Source organism: Pseudochaenichthys georgianus, chromosome 12 (assembly GCF_902827115.2).
Source record: "Pseudochaenichthys georgianus chromosome 12, fPseGeo1.2, whole genome shotgun sequence".
Taxonomy (NCBI): Eukaryota; Metazoa; Chordata; class Actinopteri; order Perciformes; family Channichthyidae; genus Pseudochaenichthys; species Pseudochaenichthys georgianus.
This window is the reverse complement of record NC_047514.1, coordinates 16,889,309-16,907,701: the sequence shown is the minus strand read 5'-3', so window position 1 is coordinate 16,907,701 and position 18,393 is coordinate 16,889,309. Positions and strand designations below refer to the sequence as shown.

At 41.0% G+C, this 18,393-nt stretch overlaps 1 protein-coding gene across 2 annotated transcripts in view; it reads right to left on the bottom strand.

The window, feature by feature from the left end:
- The window catches only part of ric1 (RIC1 homolog, RAB6A GEF complex partner 1), a 36,321-nt gene that overhangs the window by 11,334 nt on the left and 6,594 nt on the right, over nucleotides 1–18,393 (bottom strand). The window contains exons 3-14 of one of the 2 annotated variants that reach the window (XM_034095712.2): nucleotides 8,062–8,141; nucleotides 7,596–7,703; nucleotides 5,271–5,416; nucleotides 4,922–5,058; nucleotides 4,093–4,184; nucleotides 3,271–3,359; nucleotides 2,303–2,447; nucleotides 2,174–2,222; nucleotides 1,675–1,839; nucleotides 1,376–1,588; nucleotides 789–827; nucleotides 225–335 (exon numbers count right to left, since the gene is read on the bottom strand). In XM_034095712.2, the coding sequence (XP_033951603.1) occupies nucleotides 225–335; nucleotides 789–827; nucleotides 1,376–1,588; nucleotides 1,675–1,839; nucleotides 2,174–2,222; nucleotides 2,303–2,447; nucleotides 3,271–3,359; nucleotides 4,093–4,184; nucleotides 4,922–5,058; nucleotides 5,271–5,416; nucleotides 7,596–7,703; nucleotides 8,062–8,141 (1,374 nt within the window). The remainder of the gene's footprint in view (nucleotides 1–224; nucleotides 336–788; nucleotides 828–1,375; nucleotides 1,589–1,674; nucleotides 1,840–2,173; nucleotides 2,223–2,302; nucleotides 2,448–3,270; nucleotides 3,360–4,092; nucleotides 4,185–4,921; nucleotides 5,059–5,270; nucleotides 5,417–7,595; nucleotides 7,704–8,061; nucleotides 8,142–18,393) is intronic. The other variant, XM_034095713.2, reaches the window with a different exon arrangement.

The window sequence follows — 18,393 nt, the reverse complement described above, 5'->3', positions numbered from 1 at the left end:
GTTTTTTATTTCAGCATGAAACACAACTGGCAATATTTTCAAACTTAACAAACCTAAGATTCCCAACAAGATGCTTAAATTATGTTTTGAAAGCTAGATCATAATACAGAAGATAACGACCATCATCTGGACAAAATCTAAAAAAGAATAGAGAATATATTAAATAAATCTAGAAAATATGTCATTTAACATGTTATTTATCTTGGCCTACAAATGTCACATACCTGAGTGATGTTTCCAAACAGCTTCCATTTTCTGGTGAATAAGGAGTAGTGTGCAAAGCCCCGCCTCCCTGCTACAGCCATGCACTGGCCTGCTGTGTCTATGGCTGCAAACTGCACACACATATATAAACACACAAGTCAATAAGGCAAACAATAACATGTAATGTATTGACAGAGCATAAAAACACTCACAAACACAATAAACAAAAACAGTTTTAATCGTATTAGCTACTGATATAGTAGCTCAGTCAGGTTTGTTTGTAAAGCCATCTATCATACAACATGTGCTTTATAGGCTTTTCTAATTCAGCTTATATACACAACCTTGTGAAGGCAGTATGATTAGAGTACTTTGTAAACAATACTGCTTTGTGTACCCAGGACTAGAGCAGCTTCTGAGTCTGAGCACACATGGGAGAAATGATGACTGTGACTAATGTTAGAGGAACCAGATCAGACCGGATCATTTCAAAGATGATTTAATATGTTTTTTTGTATGATTCACAACCTTCCTGACACTTGACCTAATGAAGCAGGAAGCATAACACACATTTGGATACTTACCCTTATAGGCCAGTTGCTCTCTAGGTATGTGCTGTGAATCTAGAGGAAGACAAAAAATGATTAATAAAAGATAGCAAATGATACCTTAGTTATATGCATTAAACAATACACATAGATGCAAATCTGCCCTTATTGAATACATAACTACCAAGCATATGCAGTTGCTCTCAGTGCATCATGGTTTTCATTGGTTGCAACTCAAGTCATACTGAAATATACAGACAACTATTTTGATAAATCATGTAAAAGTCTAGCTTGAATGCCCCATATTAGATGATTCCTGCTTTTCATATGAGAAGCATGTAGCATTTACTTGCACTACATTATATAATTGAATACTTTGGGGTTTATGAGCTGTGAAATTGTGATAGGTATTTATTGTCTGCTGTTATGATAAAATGATGAATCAATTGTAAAAAAAAAAAAATGGGCATATCCACTAATAATGATCACAACTCTTAAAGCCGCTGTTGCTGATCGTACAGGATGGCCTGAGGCTGCAGTCAAATATAATATGTCCCAAGAAATATTTCAAAACTCTGACCCTGTGAAATAAATCTCCCAAAAGCAGGTGTGATGATCCTTACCTGGACCACGTGCCAGTGCTTGTGTCCCAGTAAAGTGCTGAGTCCCTGAGAGAGAGAGGAGTCTGGGTTGGGGGGGTGGTGCAGCGGGCTGCCGTCGTGCGGGTGTACGTGTGTGTGTGGATGTGTGTCAGAGGGGTTGTTGACCTGCGACGGATCACCACAAGTCAGGTAGAGGCGGTCCTCCCCGTGCAGCAGCACCTGCTCCTGGTTACTCTATACGGCCGAGAGGAGCAAAGAAAGCATTAGTATTTGGAGTGTGCGTATGTGTGTACAAATATGACAATGTATTTTCCTCTCACCGTGCACGGGTTGACTGTGAGGGCACTTTTGATGAAGTGGAACTGCAGTATGCCGGCCTGCAGGGTGGGGTGAGGGGGGGTCTCCATCTCCTCCACCTCCTGCTCCTTCTTCTTCTCCTGCTTGATAGGGATCACCCAAAGGTGGTAGCCCTCCGCGCCCCAGCTCTGGAGGGGGAAGAGTGCAAGTCATTATGCAAAATGATAACAAAAAACATTAACATGTCAAAGATAAATTATATATGAGTAGAGAAAGTATTTAAATACATCCAATAAAACATTTAATAAAGAAAAAGCAGGATGAAGTGGATAGTATTTAGAAACATGACACCTGTACTCATACGACTCGTTTGTAGCCATTGTTTATATAATTTTAAACATTTTATTGATTTATGTAACTTCAACTCTCTTATTATATTTCTTAAAAATATTAACCATTTTAAATTGAAATGTCCCTTTAATGGTAATAGGTGGGTGGGACAGTATTAAATAATCCACTTGCCATAGAGCTGATTTTAATTGGTTCCTTCTTGGTACCATCAGAACGATACCTGAGGAGAGGGCACATTCAAAAAATGTTGAATGGAATTTGCATTTCATGAAGTGTGTATGTGTGTGTGTGTCCACCTACGCAAAGTCCTCGCCCAGAGTGCAGATAAGGTGAGCTCCGAAGACACTCCACAGCGATAGGCCGCCACACTCCCATGTAACCATGGTAACACTGTAGTCAGGTGACCAGCAGATCAGCTTGACTGCACCCGTCTTGTTATAAATGTCTGAACAGGGAAAGAACACATAAAAGTTAAAAAGCTTTAGTTATAGTTTTATATTTTAAATGGAGTATATGCTTTTACAAAGGGGCAATTGATTTATTGATGTGTATTCTCTCACATTTCACACTGAATCACATTATATTGTGATTTATTATTTATGTATTACTTTATTATTATTATTATTATTATTAACAGGCTAACCTGGCAGAGTTTGTTAAAGAATCTTTTCTCGTTGCTTCTGTATGCTCGCTACAAAATCTCCACATGTATCAAGACTTGCTAGAGAATGACTTTCTGTATAGAAGACAATTTGATGCACAAACGCAGCTAGAAGAAGTGACAGAACTTATCATAGGTCTAATGGTGCTGCCTCAGTTCCACAAATGGGTGACGTCTTCAGACGGCCCATTTTCAGATACAATAACATTTCATACCGGCCAATCACTGCCTAGCAGGCAATAGAAAATATTTACACTATTCCTTAATTAGATTTAAGACATTTTAATACCTTCTCATGCCATTTTCTTGAGGAAACTTAATTTAATACCAATAATAATAATTAGTCATGGATAAAGGAATTAGGTTCATTGTTAGAGTGGTGTTGGCCCTATGATGGCTGTTCCACCACTAGGGGGAGCCATGGCTTTAGATCCTATTACAGGACTAAAACAGATGTGACCTGAGGGGAATAACAGGCCTGTGAACCCAAGACAAAGGAAACTGAAGGAATGCAAAGGATCTCACAGAGGAATCTGAGCGGATCTGTGACCAGAGAGGAGAGGGACAACCAGAGAGGAGAGGGAAAGAGAGAGATGTGTTGTGATACCTGGGTAGTGTTTGGGGGTGAGCTCCAGTTTGTGTGAGAGCTGCATTGATCCTGTCGCAGTGTCTATCGTGTACACCAGCACTGAGCCGCTGTGATGGAAACAAGTTGCGTCAGGGAGTAAAAGCTGTGCAGTGATACAACATGAACAAACTACAGGTCAGTAGGCTGCTTCACTGCCAGTGACCTGGGGCTGTAATTTAGAGCTGCACCTCCAAGCTACACCTCTCGTTGACTGCACATACACACAAGCATGTACCTCTAACTCAAAAACACGATCAAGGTCATTATTTGAGTTGTGTGTGTGCAAATGATTAATCATAGAGGCTTTCATCTAGTTTCTTCAATTGCTGCTAACTGACATGTTACCTCCTGCTCATTCATAAGTGAAAATCACATCAGAGTATTAAGCACTTTGATCTAAAAGGTCAAAAGGTGCAAAATCCCAAATTGTTTTAAAGACTGAAAATATGTTCCTCTTCTACAGCATGACTGATTTCATCCTCTACTTTATCTCCTCGTTAGGGAAAATATGACAAAGAAAAAGACTACTGCATGTGCGTCAATGAGGTACAAAACCCAGACAACTTTCAGACTGAGATTGAGAAGTAGATGAGGAATTCCTGCCAACCTGACAGATTGCACAATCCATTCTGAGTTTTTAAACAAGCACACACTAGGTAAGCCTCTGCAAACACAAACGGACAGATTCTCACACTGGACACACACCACAAGGACAACAATGTACCTCTGGAACACAAGGGTGCAAACAAACAGATACAGGATTTCACTTATTTGTAAATATTCAGACCGGGAGACACGTACCTGGCACAGCCAAAGGCCATCAGTCTGTACTTGTTGTTGACAGCCACGCAGGTACCGTCAGTCACATCTGCTGCCCAGACGCCCTGCAGCTGCTGGACACACACATGCCAAACATGTTTGAATAACAAGTGTGTGTGAAGTCGGTCGCAGGTCAGCAACATGCGTTTAAACTGCTTCATTCTTTACATGTATCTCATGGATGTACTGAGAAGTCTAAATGAGACTCTACAACAGACTGCTTGGTCCCGATTTGAGTCAAACACTGGACTCATCTTGAAGAAGCAGTAAATAACACCCACTTTCCAATTTCAAGATAATGTAATCGCCTTTTAAATGCTGCCTAGATAAAGTAATAGCCGCGAGGCCTGTAATGAATCATCGTATCATGATATTAATTAAAGAAATTGAGCTGCCACTGCCAGCGCTATTTATGAAACCACAAAAACTTGTTGACCAGAACATGTTGCCTCATTGCTACAGATGATCATCTCGGTGTCGCTTCTCAAAAGCTCCCTTATCTTACACTTTGCCTCTATGTATGTATTAATGATAATCGTATATGTTCCTTAAATGATGCCCTCACATGAATATCACATCATATGGCTGTTTATAAATGCCCTTAGCCACTCAAAAGTGGGACAAAGGCCTGGTTAACATTTCATTTCCTGATAGTTTGGTGACAGTTCCGCTGTCACAGACGTCTTAAAAAGAGGAATCAGAGACTTTCTTCAGCCTTTAAATGAGTAACTATTATATTGTTCATAATCTATGTGTGGATGTTTGCCCTTCAGTAAACTGTGTGCTCGTTTTAATCTGTGAGTATTCTTACATCTGCGGTGATGGTGTTGGTGAGCGGCGTGATGAAGCCCAGGCGTCCGTCACTCAGCACCACAGCGAAGCCGTCCAGCGTCACACAATACTCCATACAACGGATATACACTCCCTCCAGGTCAGGAGAGGGACCACCTGAACACACACACAGGGGTGGAAGTATTATACCATACAAAAGGACTGAAACAGGAGCTGAAGTAGCCAAAACATGTCTGTGTATATTCAAAAAGTCCACTTTGTATTGAGATTTGATATCGTAGCATTAGAAATCAGGACATTTACTGTCAACTAGAATAATGTGTGCTCTCTTCGCTTATGTTCAGCTATGTGTTTGGGTCTCCTCTAACCTCGAGCAGACTGCAGGTCTAGTGAGAAGGGGATTGTCGTGAGGCAGATGGCTTTGCGTCCGTTGCTGCCGAGCCCATCCCAGTGCAGCACATGCAGGTATCCGTCTGCAGTGCACACCAGCAAGTCCTCCTGGAGGGACTGCAGACTGGTGGGAGGAGGAGGAGGAGGAAACACAGAAATGAGCATTGAGGTTCAAAAGCTAAGACAGAAAGTGTGGAGGAGGAAGTGAAAGAAAGCAGGCAGGGGTGGTAGGTAGGAAGTGGACATGAGATGATAAACAGCAGTGTTAGAAAACAGAGGAGTAGTCAGCATCCAGCCGAGTGGAGCCTGAAGCGTTCACTGGGCAGCTGTGATGAGGCCACACAGCTGCCCGTGCCAACTCTCACTGTCCTCTATATACACAAGGGAACAAACAAACAGTGTGCTTGTGAGTAAAGACCTTCATTCTGTTCCCACATCCATAACAGGTCTAAGACTTAAGATGAGGATGGGACAACTAAGAGGAGAAAAGCAAGCAAAAAAGAAATACAATTGAGAATGTCAAGCGAAGTTGGCTTTAACTGTGGAGGAAGCAACAACTTGTTCTGCAGTGTAACAGCAGGAGATACCCACTCGTCAAGCTGTGCCTTTGAAATGCCGACAGGAGTTCTCTCATTCACACGACTACTCTGTAATCTCTGTCAAGTGCACACAGCGGAGATGTGACAGATGAACACAAGGCATTGAAAGACGCAGGCGGTATAACCACAAGACAAACACAAATAGTGACAAAAGAGCAGAGCCGTTCCAGTCACTCGACAAACAAAGACGTCAAGATGTGGGGATGACAAGAGTAAAAGGTGAAAAACTAAAAGGAAAGAAGCACAAAAAGGAGAAAACCCAAGAAAATAAGAAGGAAGGAGACACTAGATCTTATCTGAGATGAGGGACAATCGCACCACAAAGATAACGGTGTGCACTGGTAGCTGGAGAGGTGCCAGTTCCTCTCCTGGGAACTGCAGAGGAGTCCTTGAGCAAGGGATTGAACCCAAACAACTCCTTGGCACAGGAAAACCTGGCAGCCTCTTACTCTGGCACCTCTCCATAAAACTGCATGGGATGTGCATATCCGTATGTAGATCTACCGTGTATATTTTCTTCTCACTGACCGTACATTTAACATTGGCTTAGATGAAAATGAAAGGACTTGCTCAGATAAATGTTTTGAATGAATGCTGTGATCTCACATCTAGGGTGGTTTTAAAAAGATGTTTTATTTTTTACAGCTGGCCGGTTTGTGCAGTGTGTCAACATCGCTAAAGTCTTACAAATGGATCTGTCTTCATACAGGTAATGCTGATTTATTAAAGTATTACAAAAATCAGGTTGAGCCATCTAAAATGGTGACAAGCCATTTAAACAATGAAGTAACGAATTCATCCAAATAATATGTTATGTAGCTGACGAGACGAAATAGAAACGGCTCCTGAATATGTAATAAGCAGCTTAACAGGTAATCAATCTCACTTAAGTGAATTTCCTAAAATGCCTTGTTTATAAGCTGAATAAATACCGTCTAGAAAACGGATGAGGCTGATTTAAACCCGTTTACGCTCCAGGCAGCGCTTAATCCCATCCAGCCAGCACTGAAATAAAGTTAGCTTCTGTCGTCCTTTCATCAATCATCACTAAACCCTTCCACCCGCCTAATTTCATCCGTCCATCACGTCGCACACATCCATGATTCTCTGCAGATTTGTAAATTCTCTCTGCCGTTGACTGAAGGAGCTGAGCCTCAGCCATCTCTCACTGCCAATGTTGACTTTCCATTAGAGGAGGAAGAGAATTTCCCCAGTTTTATTCTGAGCTAAATGCCCTTTCCATGCACAAAGAGAGGGTCACTTCTAACAGCTACAAGTATGGAGGACATTATTTCAATATCCCCTGGTGAGCTGCATAAGCAAACATAACATGACTGCAGTTTAAATCATAGTGTCAGTGAGTTCCACACTTTGAAATGTATAATAGATACTAAATGCAAGAGCTTATCAAAAACAATGCTTTTTTTGTGTCGTTTTTAATTGAAGACAACTCGCCAGTTTGTAGTTTACGTCTTTAGAATATTTTCTGAAAGAATAGGAACCTTTCTGTATATACAATTGTAAAGCAATGCACAAGGGGAGGGTTAAAAAACATCAAGACATAACCGTGATCATATCTTTTGGTGTGATTTTGAATCTTAGCTGGGGTCTATGTGGGGAAGAGGCAGAGGGAAGACACAACAGAGAAAACCAAGAGGGAGATAAAAACGGAGAACGAGAGAAGGAGATAAGATGTTATCATACCTGGTGATGGGGGCCTCCAGATCCACAGGCTTCTTCATCTCTAGAGACAAAGCAGGGGCACACTGTTCCTCCTTATAGCCCGGAGTCACCTTCACACGAGGACTCCCTCTGTGCAAACACACAATATAATGATACACAGAATCATTGGAATGATTTAGGAGGAGAACTTGAGGGTGAACAGGAGCTGGAAAGGATCACAGAATACTTCCCGACTTGCCTGACCTCTGCTGGTATGCTGTCAAGGAATGTGAAAGACACACACACACACACACACACACACACACACACACACACACTCTGGCCACACAACACCACATACACAATAGAAATGGACACTTGATACAAAGCACAGAAATGGCGGGATTAGTAAAGGAACAGAGACAAGCTTGGGGGCACCTCACTGGGGGCACACACTTTGCTAAAGCGTGTGTGTCATCGTGTGTGAGTGTGTGTGTGCTGCACTCACTTTGGATAGACAGGCTCATAGAGGTACTTGTCCCCCCCCCCACCCAGCACATCAAACAGGAGGATGTAGCCGTTGGCAGTCTGAAAAACAGAGAGAAGGGACTGCCATTAAAAAACACATCAATATAGTTCAGTCACTGTGTCTTTCTCAGACAGAGAAATGGAAAGAGAAGTGTCGGGTAAGTAGAATTTATATTTGTATTATTTGAATGTCCTCACATATGCAAAGTCACCCCTTGCCTTTTTATGCAGCAAACTGGAAGGAAGAAAAAAGGTCCAGCAGTAAACAAAAACATCATCCGTCACAGAGAAGGCAACAGAATCCATTACGCTGTGCGTGCTTGTTAAAAAAAGGACCTTCTAATTATCTCAAGAAAACCGAATCCACCCCCATACGGTTTGATGTAGAGTCCATCTGAATCCTGAAGTCTTGAACAGTATTTTATGTAGGGCTGCTCAATTAATCGTATTTTAATCGCGATTACGGCTTGCAACGATTACGAAAACGTAATCTAAATAAAATGATTATTTTTTTATTCAGTTGAATTATACTTAAAGTAAAGGGTAATCAACTGTGAAAAACATACTGTTCACATTTTTTTTCTTCAATAAATGGATGTTTTCAAAGTCAATGAATAATCGCAATTACAATGATTGACCCACATAATCGAGATTATGATTTTGCCATAATAGAGCAGCCCTAATTGTATCTGTAATTCATGGTTTTCCCCTGTGAGCTATTAAGGATTATATTCACAATACACCTGCATAGTAAAGTAAATATTTGTATGCGCAGGGAATGATAGTTGACATTCTCCTGCAGAGCAAACTCCTAAAAAGGCTGGGCTGTTACTGATAATGATGCGGTTTTTTTAAAAACACGCTCCAGGCTGTGAACTGTGGAGAAGCTTACACTATAGCTTGCATCCATGATGTCAAACATATTAGCGGAGTTAAGCACAATACTTGGGAGAACAACAGTGCAGAGATGTTCACAAGTCTTTTTTTGCAAGTCCAAGTCAAGTCTCAAGTCTTTGGTCACGAGTCCAAGTCAAGTCTCAAGTCTTTGTGGGGTGAGACTTGATCAAGTCTCTGGTCACGAGTCCAAGTCAAGTCTCTAAAAAAATAAAAGTCTCATGTCTCTTCTGGTTGTAATAAGCCTTCTATTGTCTGCTGCTATCCAGTCTGTTAAGAATACTGCACAGCTATATCTAAGAAATTCAAAGCATTTACTGTGTTATTATCACTCCTATATCTATTAGCATACAGTATCAGTACTGATTAGTTGTTTGTTATATGATCACTTTAAACAGGCTATTGCAATGCAATATGATTAACGTTACCGACCTTTTTTATGTCATGTCAAGAGTTGGATGTCAACGCCACTCAACTCAAACAAGTGTGACAAGCAATTCACTAATCTTTTCAAATATTCAGTTACAAAGCTAGTAGCAAGCTAAGTTAACATTACATAGCTGATGCCGAGCTAAACATGTTTGCTAACCGTCCATGCGTTAATGTGACTGACGGACCTCTCCGGGTGAGTTTTCAAGTGCCTGATGAAATTCAAGCCCGGCTAAAGTAACTGGATGGCCTACCTGCCTGTCAGCCTTCCATCTGGGCACAAACTTATCTCGTGCCCTCATTGGTCATGTGTGCGTTTGTGTGTGTTGGAGGAGGCGGGCTCTATAAGGAAGTAGCAGCCTCTAGCAGATTATCTCCGGTTGTATATTTTCAAATTCTAGCGATCTCGAGCCGGTTTCTCTCAAATTGACCTACCCCACCTTTAATACGGAAAAAATAGAAAACACAATGATTGTTCACGAGTCCCAACACACGAGTCCAAGTCGAGTCTGAAGTCTTTTGGTCACGAGTCCAAGTCAAGTCTGGAGTCTCTGTGTGTGCGACTTAAGTGCGACTCGAGTCCGAGTCGCAGACTCCCCATCTCTGCAACAGTGACACACACACACACACACAATACATACAATTAGCCTCTGTTGCTACCTGCTGGTGGTGAGTAAATATTAAAATCAGTTCAAATTGACAACCGGTCCGCACATTTTTTTGTATGTATCTGCCGGTCCTTGGCACAATAAAGGTTGAGAACCCCTGATCTAGACCAGGGGTTCCTAGTTAATCTTTCACCAGAAAACCGTTGAAAATGGCTTTTATGATGTTCCGAGCGATTCGGCGGATCAGCCTGGTCTCAGCCTCTCGTGCGCACGAGAAAGTTACCGGTGCGCCAAGTAGGAAGAGGAGCGCACAGGAGACAACCGTTTGATTGCAGACTGTTATGTTTATGTGGGGAAATGGCAGTGCATACATTATTTGAGATATATTTCAAACTCGGACTTCATTTTAAGGACATGTCGGCCAGGGGTGTAGAGCCATTTGTTTAAGCACCGGATTGGCAAAACAGGAGAGTAAACCATGCCTTGATCTATGAATTCATGTCCAGGACTCTCGCAGTATCTGCTGCCCGCAGCTGTTTTATAGAAGGAAAACCTCCTTCACTTCATGAAATGGCTGCAGCATCAGGAGGCAGCGGGACGTATACTCCGCCTCTGAGAAGTGCAGCACCAGCCAGCGGGTAAAGATGTTCCTTTTTACGCACCGCCTTCACTGTGTTTACCTTCATCAGAACAGCTTAAGAGTGACTACAGGCTGCTACGTGTTAACCACACACACACATCGAACTGCCCGAGTGCTCCCCCTTTTAATAGTTTTATGAAGGAGATGTCCAGTTACCAAGGCGCATGATGTGTGTGTGTGTATGTGCTCTGCCCGACACCGTTATTTGTTTTCAAATGACCATGAACAGTAATTTACACACATCTGGCTAACTCCACAGGTATGTGCGGGTGTTCCCATAAGAAGTTAGTTTAATCTTGATGTTGTGCTAAATGCTGTCGACACACACACACACACACAGTTGATTTATCGGTTTTCCCGTTTTGGTTTAAAAACTGAATAACGTTGGCTTTTTGGTTTTCCAAAAAACGACACTGGTTCTTTTTTAAACGTTGTTCATATGTTTTGGATGCATATTGTTCTAGTATTTGTTCAGGCTGTTACATACAATTAGCCTCTGTTACTACCTGCTGGTGGTGAGTAAATATTAAAATCAGTTCAAATTGACAACCGGTCCGCGACTGCACCATGACCTTTACCGAGTTTCATTAACCATGAGGTGATCCTAAGACTTTGAGGAGATATAATCAATGTTACATGCATTACGTATGTTAAGAATTCATCTATTCTGCACTGAGACTGCAGAGATGAAAGAGCCATTTCATATTCACGTTGGCACTGTATATAGTTCAATATGAACACAGTAGGACCCAGTCTGATTACAATGACCTAGTTTAGTTATTAAAGCCCGACTTACTTATGCAGCCCACATAGAAAACGAGTAAGCACTCGCAGAGCGTGTACCTGCACACCGGCTGATCATTTAACAACAGGAAATGTTTTTAATTTTTGAAACTGCATGTGGTTCTGCATCTTAATGTGATGGTTCATTACCAATACACAGTTAACACTTATTTAAATTGAAACCACATGAGAAGACACTGTTATTCAGGTATTTCTATAGGTGTTGTTATGGTTGTGAACCTACTCGTTAAACCCTAACAATGCTCATTACGTACCCATATCTCTTATAGAAATGAAGGCAAAAAACCAAATATTACCTTCTAAAGTGTGCTGGAGTAGAAGTATAAAGTTAGGTAACATTGGCATCTCATTTTACTTGAGTCCGGTACATTTCTTTAGTAAATCTACTCTCCATTAGTATTTATTGACAACAGACAGTCACAGAATCAGACAAAGCTTCTATCCCAGACGCGGGCTTGTACTTCAAAAGCATGCCTATTACAGAAGGAAGGGATCTTCACAGAAGTATCAAGGATAGGAGGGGGAGGGGTGGTACAACTAGTTGGCAACCCAGGGCAAACTTCAGCAGTGTCTCCCTCTATCAACATCACTTCCCTTTCATCTGTGGTTTGATCACACTACATACACAAAAGCATTCACACAACCATTCATCTTTTCATGGGACTATGATGAGCTTCATTTCTACTCAACCTGTCAGATAGTAAGGGAAAAACTGTGGAAGAAATAGGTGGGGGACGCCTGAATTCAGATACGTTCCCACATGCAGAGGTAATGACACAGGAAGAGGCAGGACGCCGGTCTTTGTTAAATAAGGCCCAATAAAAAAGGCAGCCAGTGGATCAATGTGGGGGGAAGTTTAAAGTTCTCTCTTTATGTCCTCTGACAAATGGGTGACACAACAAATAGCGGCAGCTCCTGAATCAGTCGGTGGTACTTTAATGTCTTTCATGAGCCTGCTAAATAGGATACATCTACAAATGAGGGATCAAAGGACCAGCTGTTTCCACTGCAGATACAGGACCGCATGGCCAGTAGGAAGTCCCTCTCAACAAAACATAATCAAGACAAAAACATAAGTGCCAAATTCACTTATTTGTTCTACTCTATCATTTATTTCATGTATTGTACATGTACCAAATAATCAATAAAACAGGTTTCCTTTCTAAAATATAAGTGAGGATTGGAATTGAGGGAAACCTAGTTAACGCAAATACATTTTTCATTGCTGTGCTGGTCTTCTGATGTCCTGCTTTAACCTGGTTTCTCTTAATAACTTGGGCACATAGAGTTAGGACATACAACAGTTGTTATGCGAGAGGAGCATAATAGATGATGCTATATTTATAGGACTTAAGACAGGGCTTTAATTCTTGTCACATAACACTTCCTCTTCTTTCGTAGGCACTTCTACGCTGCAAACCAACTGTTACGACATGATGCCGCATTTTGAAAGGGTGGGACATCAAAGGAACGACCTAATGTTGCTGTAAAATACAAAGTGAATAGAAATGAAGAAGAAACAGCTGACTGGTAGCTACTCGAGTTCAGGCTTGCATGTAGAATGAAAGTCGGTGGTTCGCAGAGATAGTGTTGAGTCAGCACAAAGCTGCACCAGCGTACTGGGGCCTCTTTTTTATGCATGTTTCAACAAGCCCTAGAAATCCAAAAACAGTAACACACACAAAGGCTTGTGGATATCTGCAATGGCTCTCTGAAATGAAGTGTACTTTCAATATAAAAGGATGCGATCACAGACCGTAGATGCGGGTGCAGAAAGTGTATTAGGCAAAGCTAGCCTCTTCAATTAGAATAAAGGAAAGGAAAAACAAAAAAGAATACAACTGTTTCTCTCCAACAAGACATCTTTTACCAGCTGTGTCTGATAAAGGAAGCGACACAATAAAAAGGAGCATCTAATCTAGAAAAAGCCACAACACAAAGTAAAGCCACGTAGTATCCAGAGAAATATCTGATGCAGTCTCAGCAGAACTATGCTTATTGCAGAGGTATGTTTGCTCCTGTTATTGCATACACATCCTGAAAGTATGTGCTTGAGATAAGATAAGAAGCTGAGGGTTGCAAATGTTGACAAAAACATAAACTGCTTCAGGAAATCTTGACTGTGCAATTTGAGCAATCTGTTCCTTATTTACATTTTCACCCTGTTGACTCCAGCTGGAAAACCATGTGCATTTCCCTCATTCAATGCTTATATCTAGAATAAGCTCAAATGTACTTAAAAAGGTCTCCTATCATGCTATTTTTAGGCATATATTATGTGTCTCAGATAGAAAAAAATCTCTCATATCCCTCTGTTTCAGGCCTGTTAGAGAACTGCAGGTTCGGGGTCCATAGCTTGAAAAAAAGAAAAGGGAAGCTTGTGCCTGCTCGGAATTCTAAGAGATACTCAGCGAAGTGCTCCCGTAATTAAACGCCATATCATGTTCCAAACCACATCCAGGATTATTTCTGAAACAGTATGGAGCTCAAATGCTTTTTCTCTTGCGGGTTCCTTTTTTTATTTCCTGCTTTTTTACACATACAGTACAGGTTAGCTCTGAGTGTTAGCGATGCTTGCTAATGTAAACAAAGACCATATTACGACCAAAACACGTCGGGCATTGTTTCCGATAGGGCTGTGAGTTCGCATTTCCGATATTACGTCATAACGGACGCAAATCTGGATCAGCTCCGTTCTACCCCCTTTTTTAGAGATTTGGGTACGGAGGGAAAGAGAGAGGGTTTTCTTTTCTGATGGTGGGTGAGTTCCCCGACACACCGGGGACACATGTTTATGTATAAAAGACATCAAAAAGTGCATTTTGCATGATAGGTCCCCTTTAAGAGATGTTGAATGTCTGTTTCAGAGAAAAACAGAGTTAAAAACAGTGCTGTGACCGAGAGTCTAAAAGGAGAGAGGGAACTTTTTGGCCTTGGATAGATCCCAACACACAGAGCTAAACGCTTGAAAGCATTTCCTCTGTTAGAAGATCCTTTCTGACTCCCGCCGCACAAAAACAAAGTCAGTCCCTTTTGCTCTCTCAGTTGCTGTAGACGTTTTTCACTCTCACATGCAGACACACTCTACTAAAGATAGCTACGGTTTATGAGGGTGATTACGTCTGCTTCGAGGTCTGCAGGGTGTGTGAGCAGTCAAACATCTGGGTAACAGCTGGTAGCCTAGGCCAGGATCTTTTGCCTGCAACCATGGCGTTTGTAGTTCTGCTGTCCCTGACTTTTTTAAGACTGCTCACCCTATAATTAAATTACAATGCTAGCGAGGGTGAGAAATGTTATGGCTTCTTGAAGATTTAAAAAAGAGGGCAGCTAGTCAAAACATGAAATAGCCATTGGATTATTTGCAGGGACTGAAGCCACTGAAGGCGCAAAAGATAACAGATTTTAAGGACGGCCGTCAAATGTTTTTTCAAATCTTATTTGAGTAGAATACAGAGCTCTGTTCTGATTTCTCTATAGGTTTATGGAAATGGAAATGTACAGCAAACATAGTGAATGCTTGGTTTGGGACACAATATTTAAACTACATATCACTCTCTCCTTATTGCCCCTTTTCAGGAAGTTAGATAATGCAACCTTTAGATATACGACTAGTCACTGCAGTTAAAAGCGCTGTTTCTAGTCGGTAGATCTCACTTCATGACTTGAAAAACCAAATGCAGACCCTCGCACCTAAACTGTTGCTCTCAAGTGAACAAGCCCTTGCAATAAACATTTTGTGTGTGAAAGGAAGTGCCAAAAAGAATAAACTTGGAGAAAGAAACGCACAACAAAATATGATAACATCCTCCTAAAAGGCATTTCAGGTTTGATGAAAGAAGGTTTGTCAAGTTGAATTCATCTGGGACTCAAGGATAATGAGTCATTTGAAAGCTTGATTAGAATTAAAGCTGCAGCTCATATTGGGCTTCAACATTGTTGGCAATAAAGAGGGATTTCGGTTGCAAATCACATACAGTTTGTGGTTGCGATGGTGGTGTTTCCAGTCGATACACATTTATGCCACAGGACTACTGGCAGAACACATAGCATGGCCAGTCTTCCCATCATTAAAATGAAATACTTTTCACCAGTCATGAGTGAAAATCTAACTATGTGTTTTTGGAGCCCAGAAAGTGAGGGAACTGTTATTTGTAGCTCCTCCACCTGCTACCTGTTGTGTTTGGATGGTTGGCCCGGGTTAGAGCCCGAGTTACTGCTTTTCCAGACACATTCACTGCATTCATTCATGTGTACTCGGGTGGGTATGAAAGGGAGGGGGGGCGGAGACGGACACCAAGAGGTCACTGTGGTAATATTTTCCAATACCTTATGCAGAGTAGTCACTTTATTTAATCAATCGGCCATTTCTGTGTTGACAATTTACATGAGACCAGAGATGAGAGTAACACATACGTCACTTCCTGGAAAAAGTACGGCCCGCCCACTTTAGGGGGAAAACAATGCATCAGAGCGAATTGCCAAAAATAAAATAATTTCTTCATGTCTTAAAGCTGCCGAGTCATATATTGCACCTCAAACAACAAACACATGGCGAGTTACGGTTTCTTTACTTCCACTACAGAAAAAAGGACAGTAAAAGAAACGATCTAATTCATAATTTCCCTATTGATTTAAATTAAACTATAAATCGACGCAGGTCATCCATGTCCAATGACATTTATTAATAGTTTGCCTGTCTGACCATCATAATTGGGCTTCTTGTAGATTTTTTTTTTTTAAAAGCGCGTTTTCTTAAGTTTTTTATGTGATTGCTGAAAACTTCAGAATCTGTGTTTACCGCCATCCAAATGACAGCGAATTTTTTTTCCCCCAAAAGTGCACTGCAGCCCTCTGCCAGACTGACTTCAAAACAGCCTCGTGTGTCCTTGACAGTATTTCCTGGCAGTGTTTACAAAAAGGTGCAAAATACGCTTTTCTAATTTTTTGATGAAACATAGAAAAAAAGGGATTCTGAACTTCTTGAATACAGAGCTGCATTATTCAAGAAACATCCTTCTTTTTAATAAACCTTAAAATCAACAGGTTGTTTTGCATTAAGCGGCTATATAATAAATAAATGAGAAACTCTGATCCAGCACATTCTAAATATGGTTATGATACTGTATGAAAGAAACCAAATAATATGGCTTATCCAGGATGAAACTGCTAAACCCAAGAACACTTCTACAGGAAATTATCTGGTCCTGCAATATGTGGATGAATTCAAAACTATACTCTTGAGACATATTATCCTGCGGGATTATTTTGTTAAGAAAACCTAGCATTAGTTTTGTTAGGTACGTGGTCAGATTTCCATTCTGATTTACAATGTCTAAATATTATTTCAATATTGTACCAATACACAGCTGTTTGCTTTAAATTACCTGCGTTCTATCGTTGTTGACTTTTCAAATGTTTACCTGCAAAAGCTGTAGTACTGCAGGCATCTAACTGAGTCCACACATGTGTAAGCAGAGATACAACAAGCGCACACAAACACAAAGCATTACCAGTGTGATCTAATGGTTTTAATCCGTGTGTGCTTTGTTTTGATGCCGTTTGCTTCTGATCTGGGTCTTGGCGGTCACCCTATGTGTTACACATCACGGCCTTTGGAAGCCGATTGAGTCATCTGCTGACTCGGGCGCTTGCCTTGTGTGAGTTTACTCAACAAGACACTTTATTCGCACAGTCATCTAAGGTGACGATTGCTCAGCTAGCAATCATGAGTAATGGTAGCAAGAACACAAAAATGTCAGCGATTGATGTATCTTGAAGTTCAGCGCTATCATTTTTTCCAGAATGTATTGTGCTTTCAAAGCAGTTACAAGAAAACTTTGCACCCTTTGTTTTGGGTAAACAATGAAACTAGATGGTATAATAATAATACCCCTCATCTTTGAGGGGCATTATTTTCTTTCAAACTAATGCACAAGACCAGATGCAACACTGGAAAGCTGAGTAATGCTTATATCACACATTTATGCTGATAAGCTTTCTGGTTATTTACATGAAAACCTTTTACACAGCAGATGCAGCATCCCCCCTCTCAGCATGCATTCAGACATTACTTGAACACTAATTAAATTCTCTTATCGAGGATTACGCTCGATAGGAACGATTTACATTCAATCCTGAAATTAGATAAGAGCAACAAATCCAACCAAGATGTACGATGCAACCTTCCAGGGACAATGCTCAGAGAGAGTGTATCAAACATGCTGTCTCTCCCTGAACAAGGACACTGTTTGGGGCATTTTATTTAAATATTATATTGGTAGTGCTTTCAAACTGAAAAGTGGAAACCTGTGTGTAAGAAACAAGGACAGTGATGATGTCAGAATATCAAATAGAAAGTGTTGCATAATGCTTCACAGAAATGTAGGCATGTTCATTTGCTTTGAAAAACTGCCCTAAAATAAAAATAATTCTTATATTACAGTGGACATTATTATGAACATACAATTCAATTTCATGTTTCATATTGTTATAGGTGATGGTATGATGATCCGAAAAGCGTGACAGTGTAGGAGAGATGTGTCCAAACTAGCATCAGTAATCGTGTGTGGGCTTGACTTACATACAGTAACATGCTGGCGAGAACATTTTATCTCCATGGAAATGAGCATGAATTTTAAAAATGATATCTTTCGAGCTTCGTGGGCTGATCATTTGCATTATGGGTTGTGGGTCTCTACCACGACTTTACACAAAGGCAGGCAGGAAGAACCTGGGGAGATATCTCATGATTACTCAGGCGGGCACAGGCTGTGTGTCCTCCCCCCATCAGAGTGAATTTGTATCGATTTGCAAAACACACAACAAAAAAGGCTCGCTCCATGTCCCCAAAAAAAAGAGCTGATGAAGCAAGATCCTTTCAGACTGCTGTAATCTGTTCCAAAAATATCTCGCCCACAACCACAACCTGTTATGAATG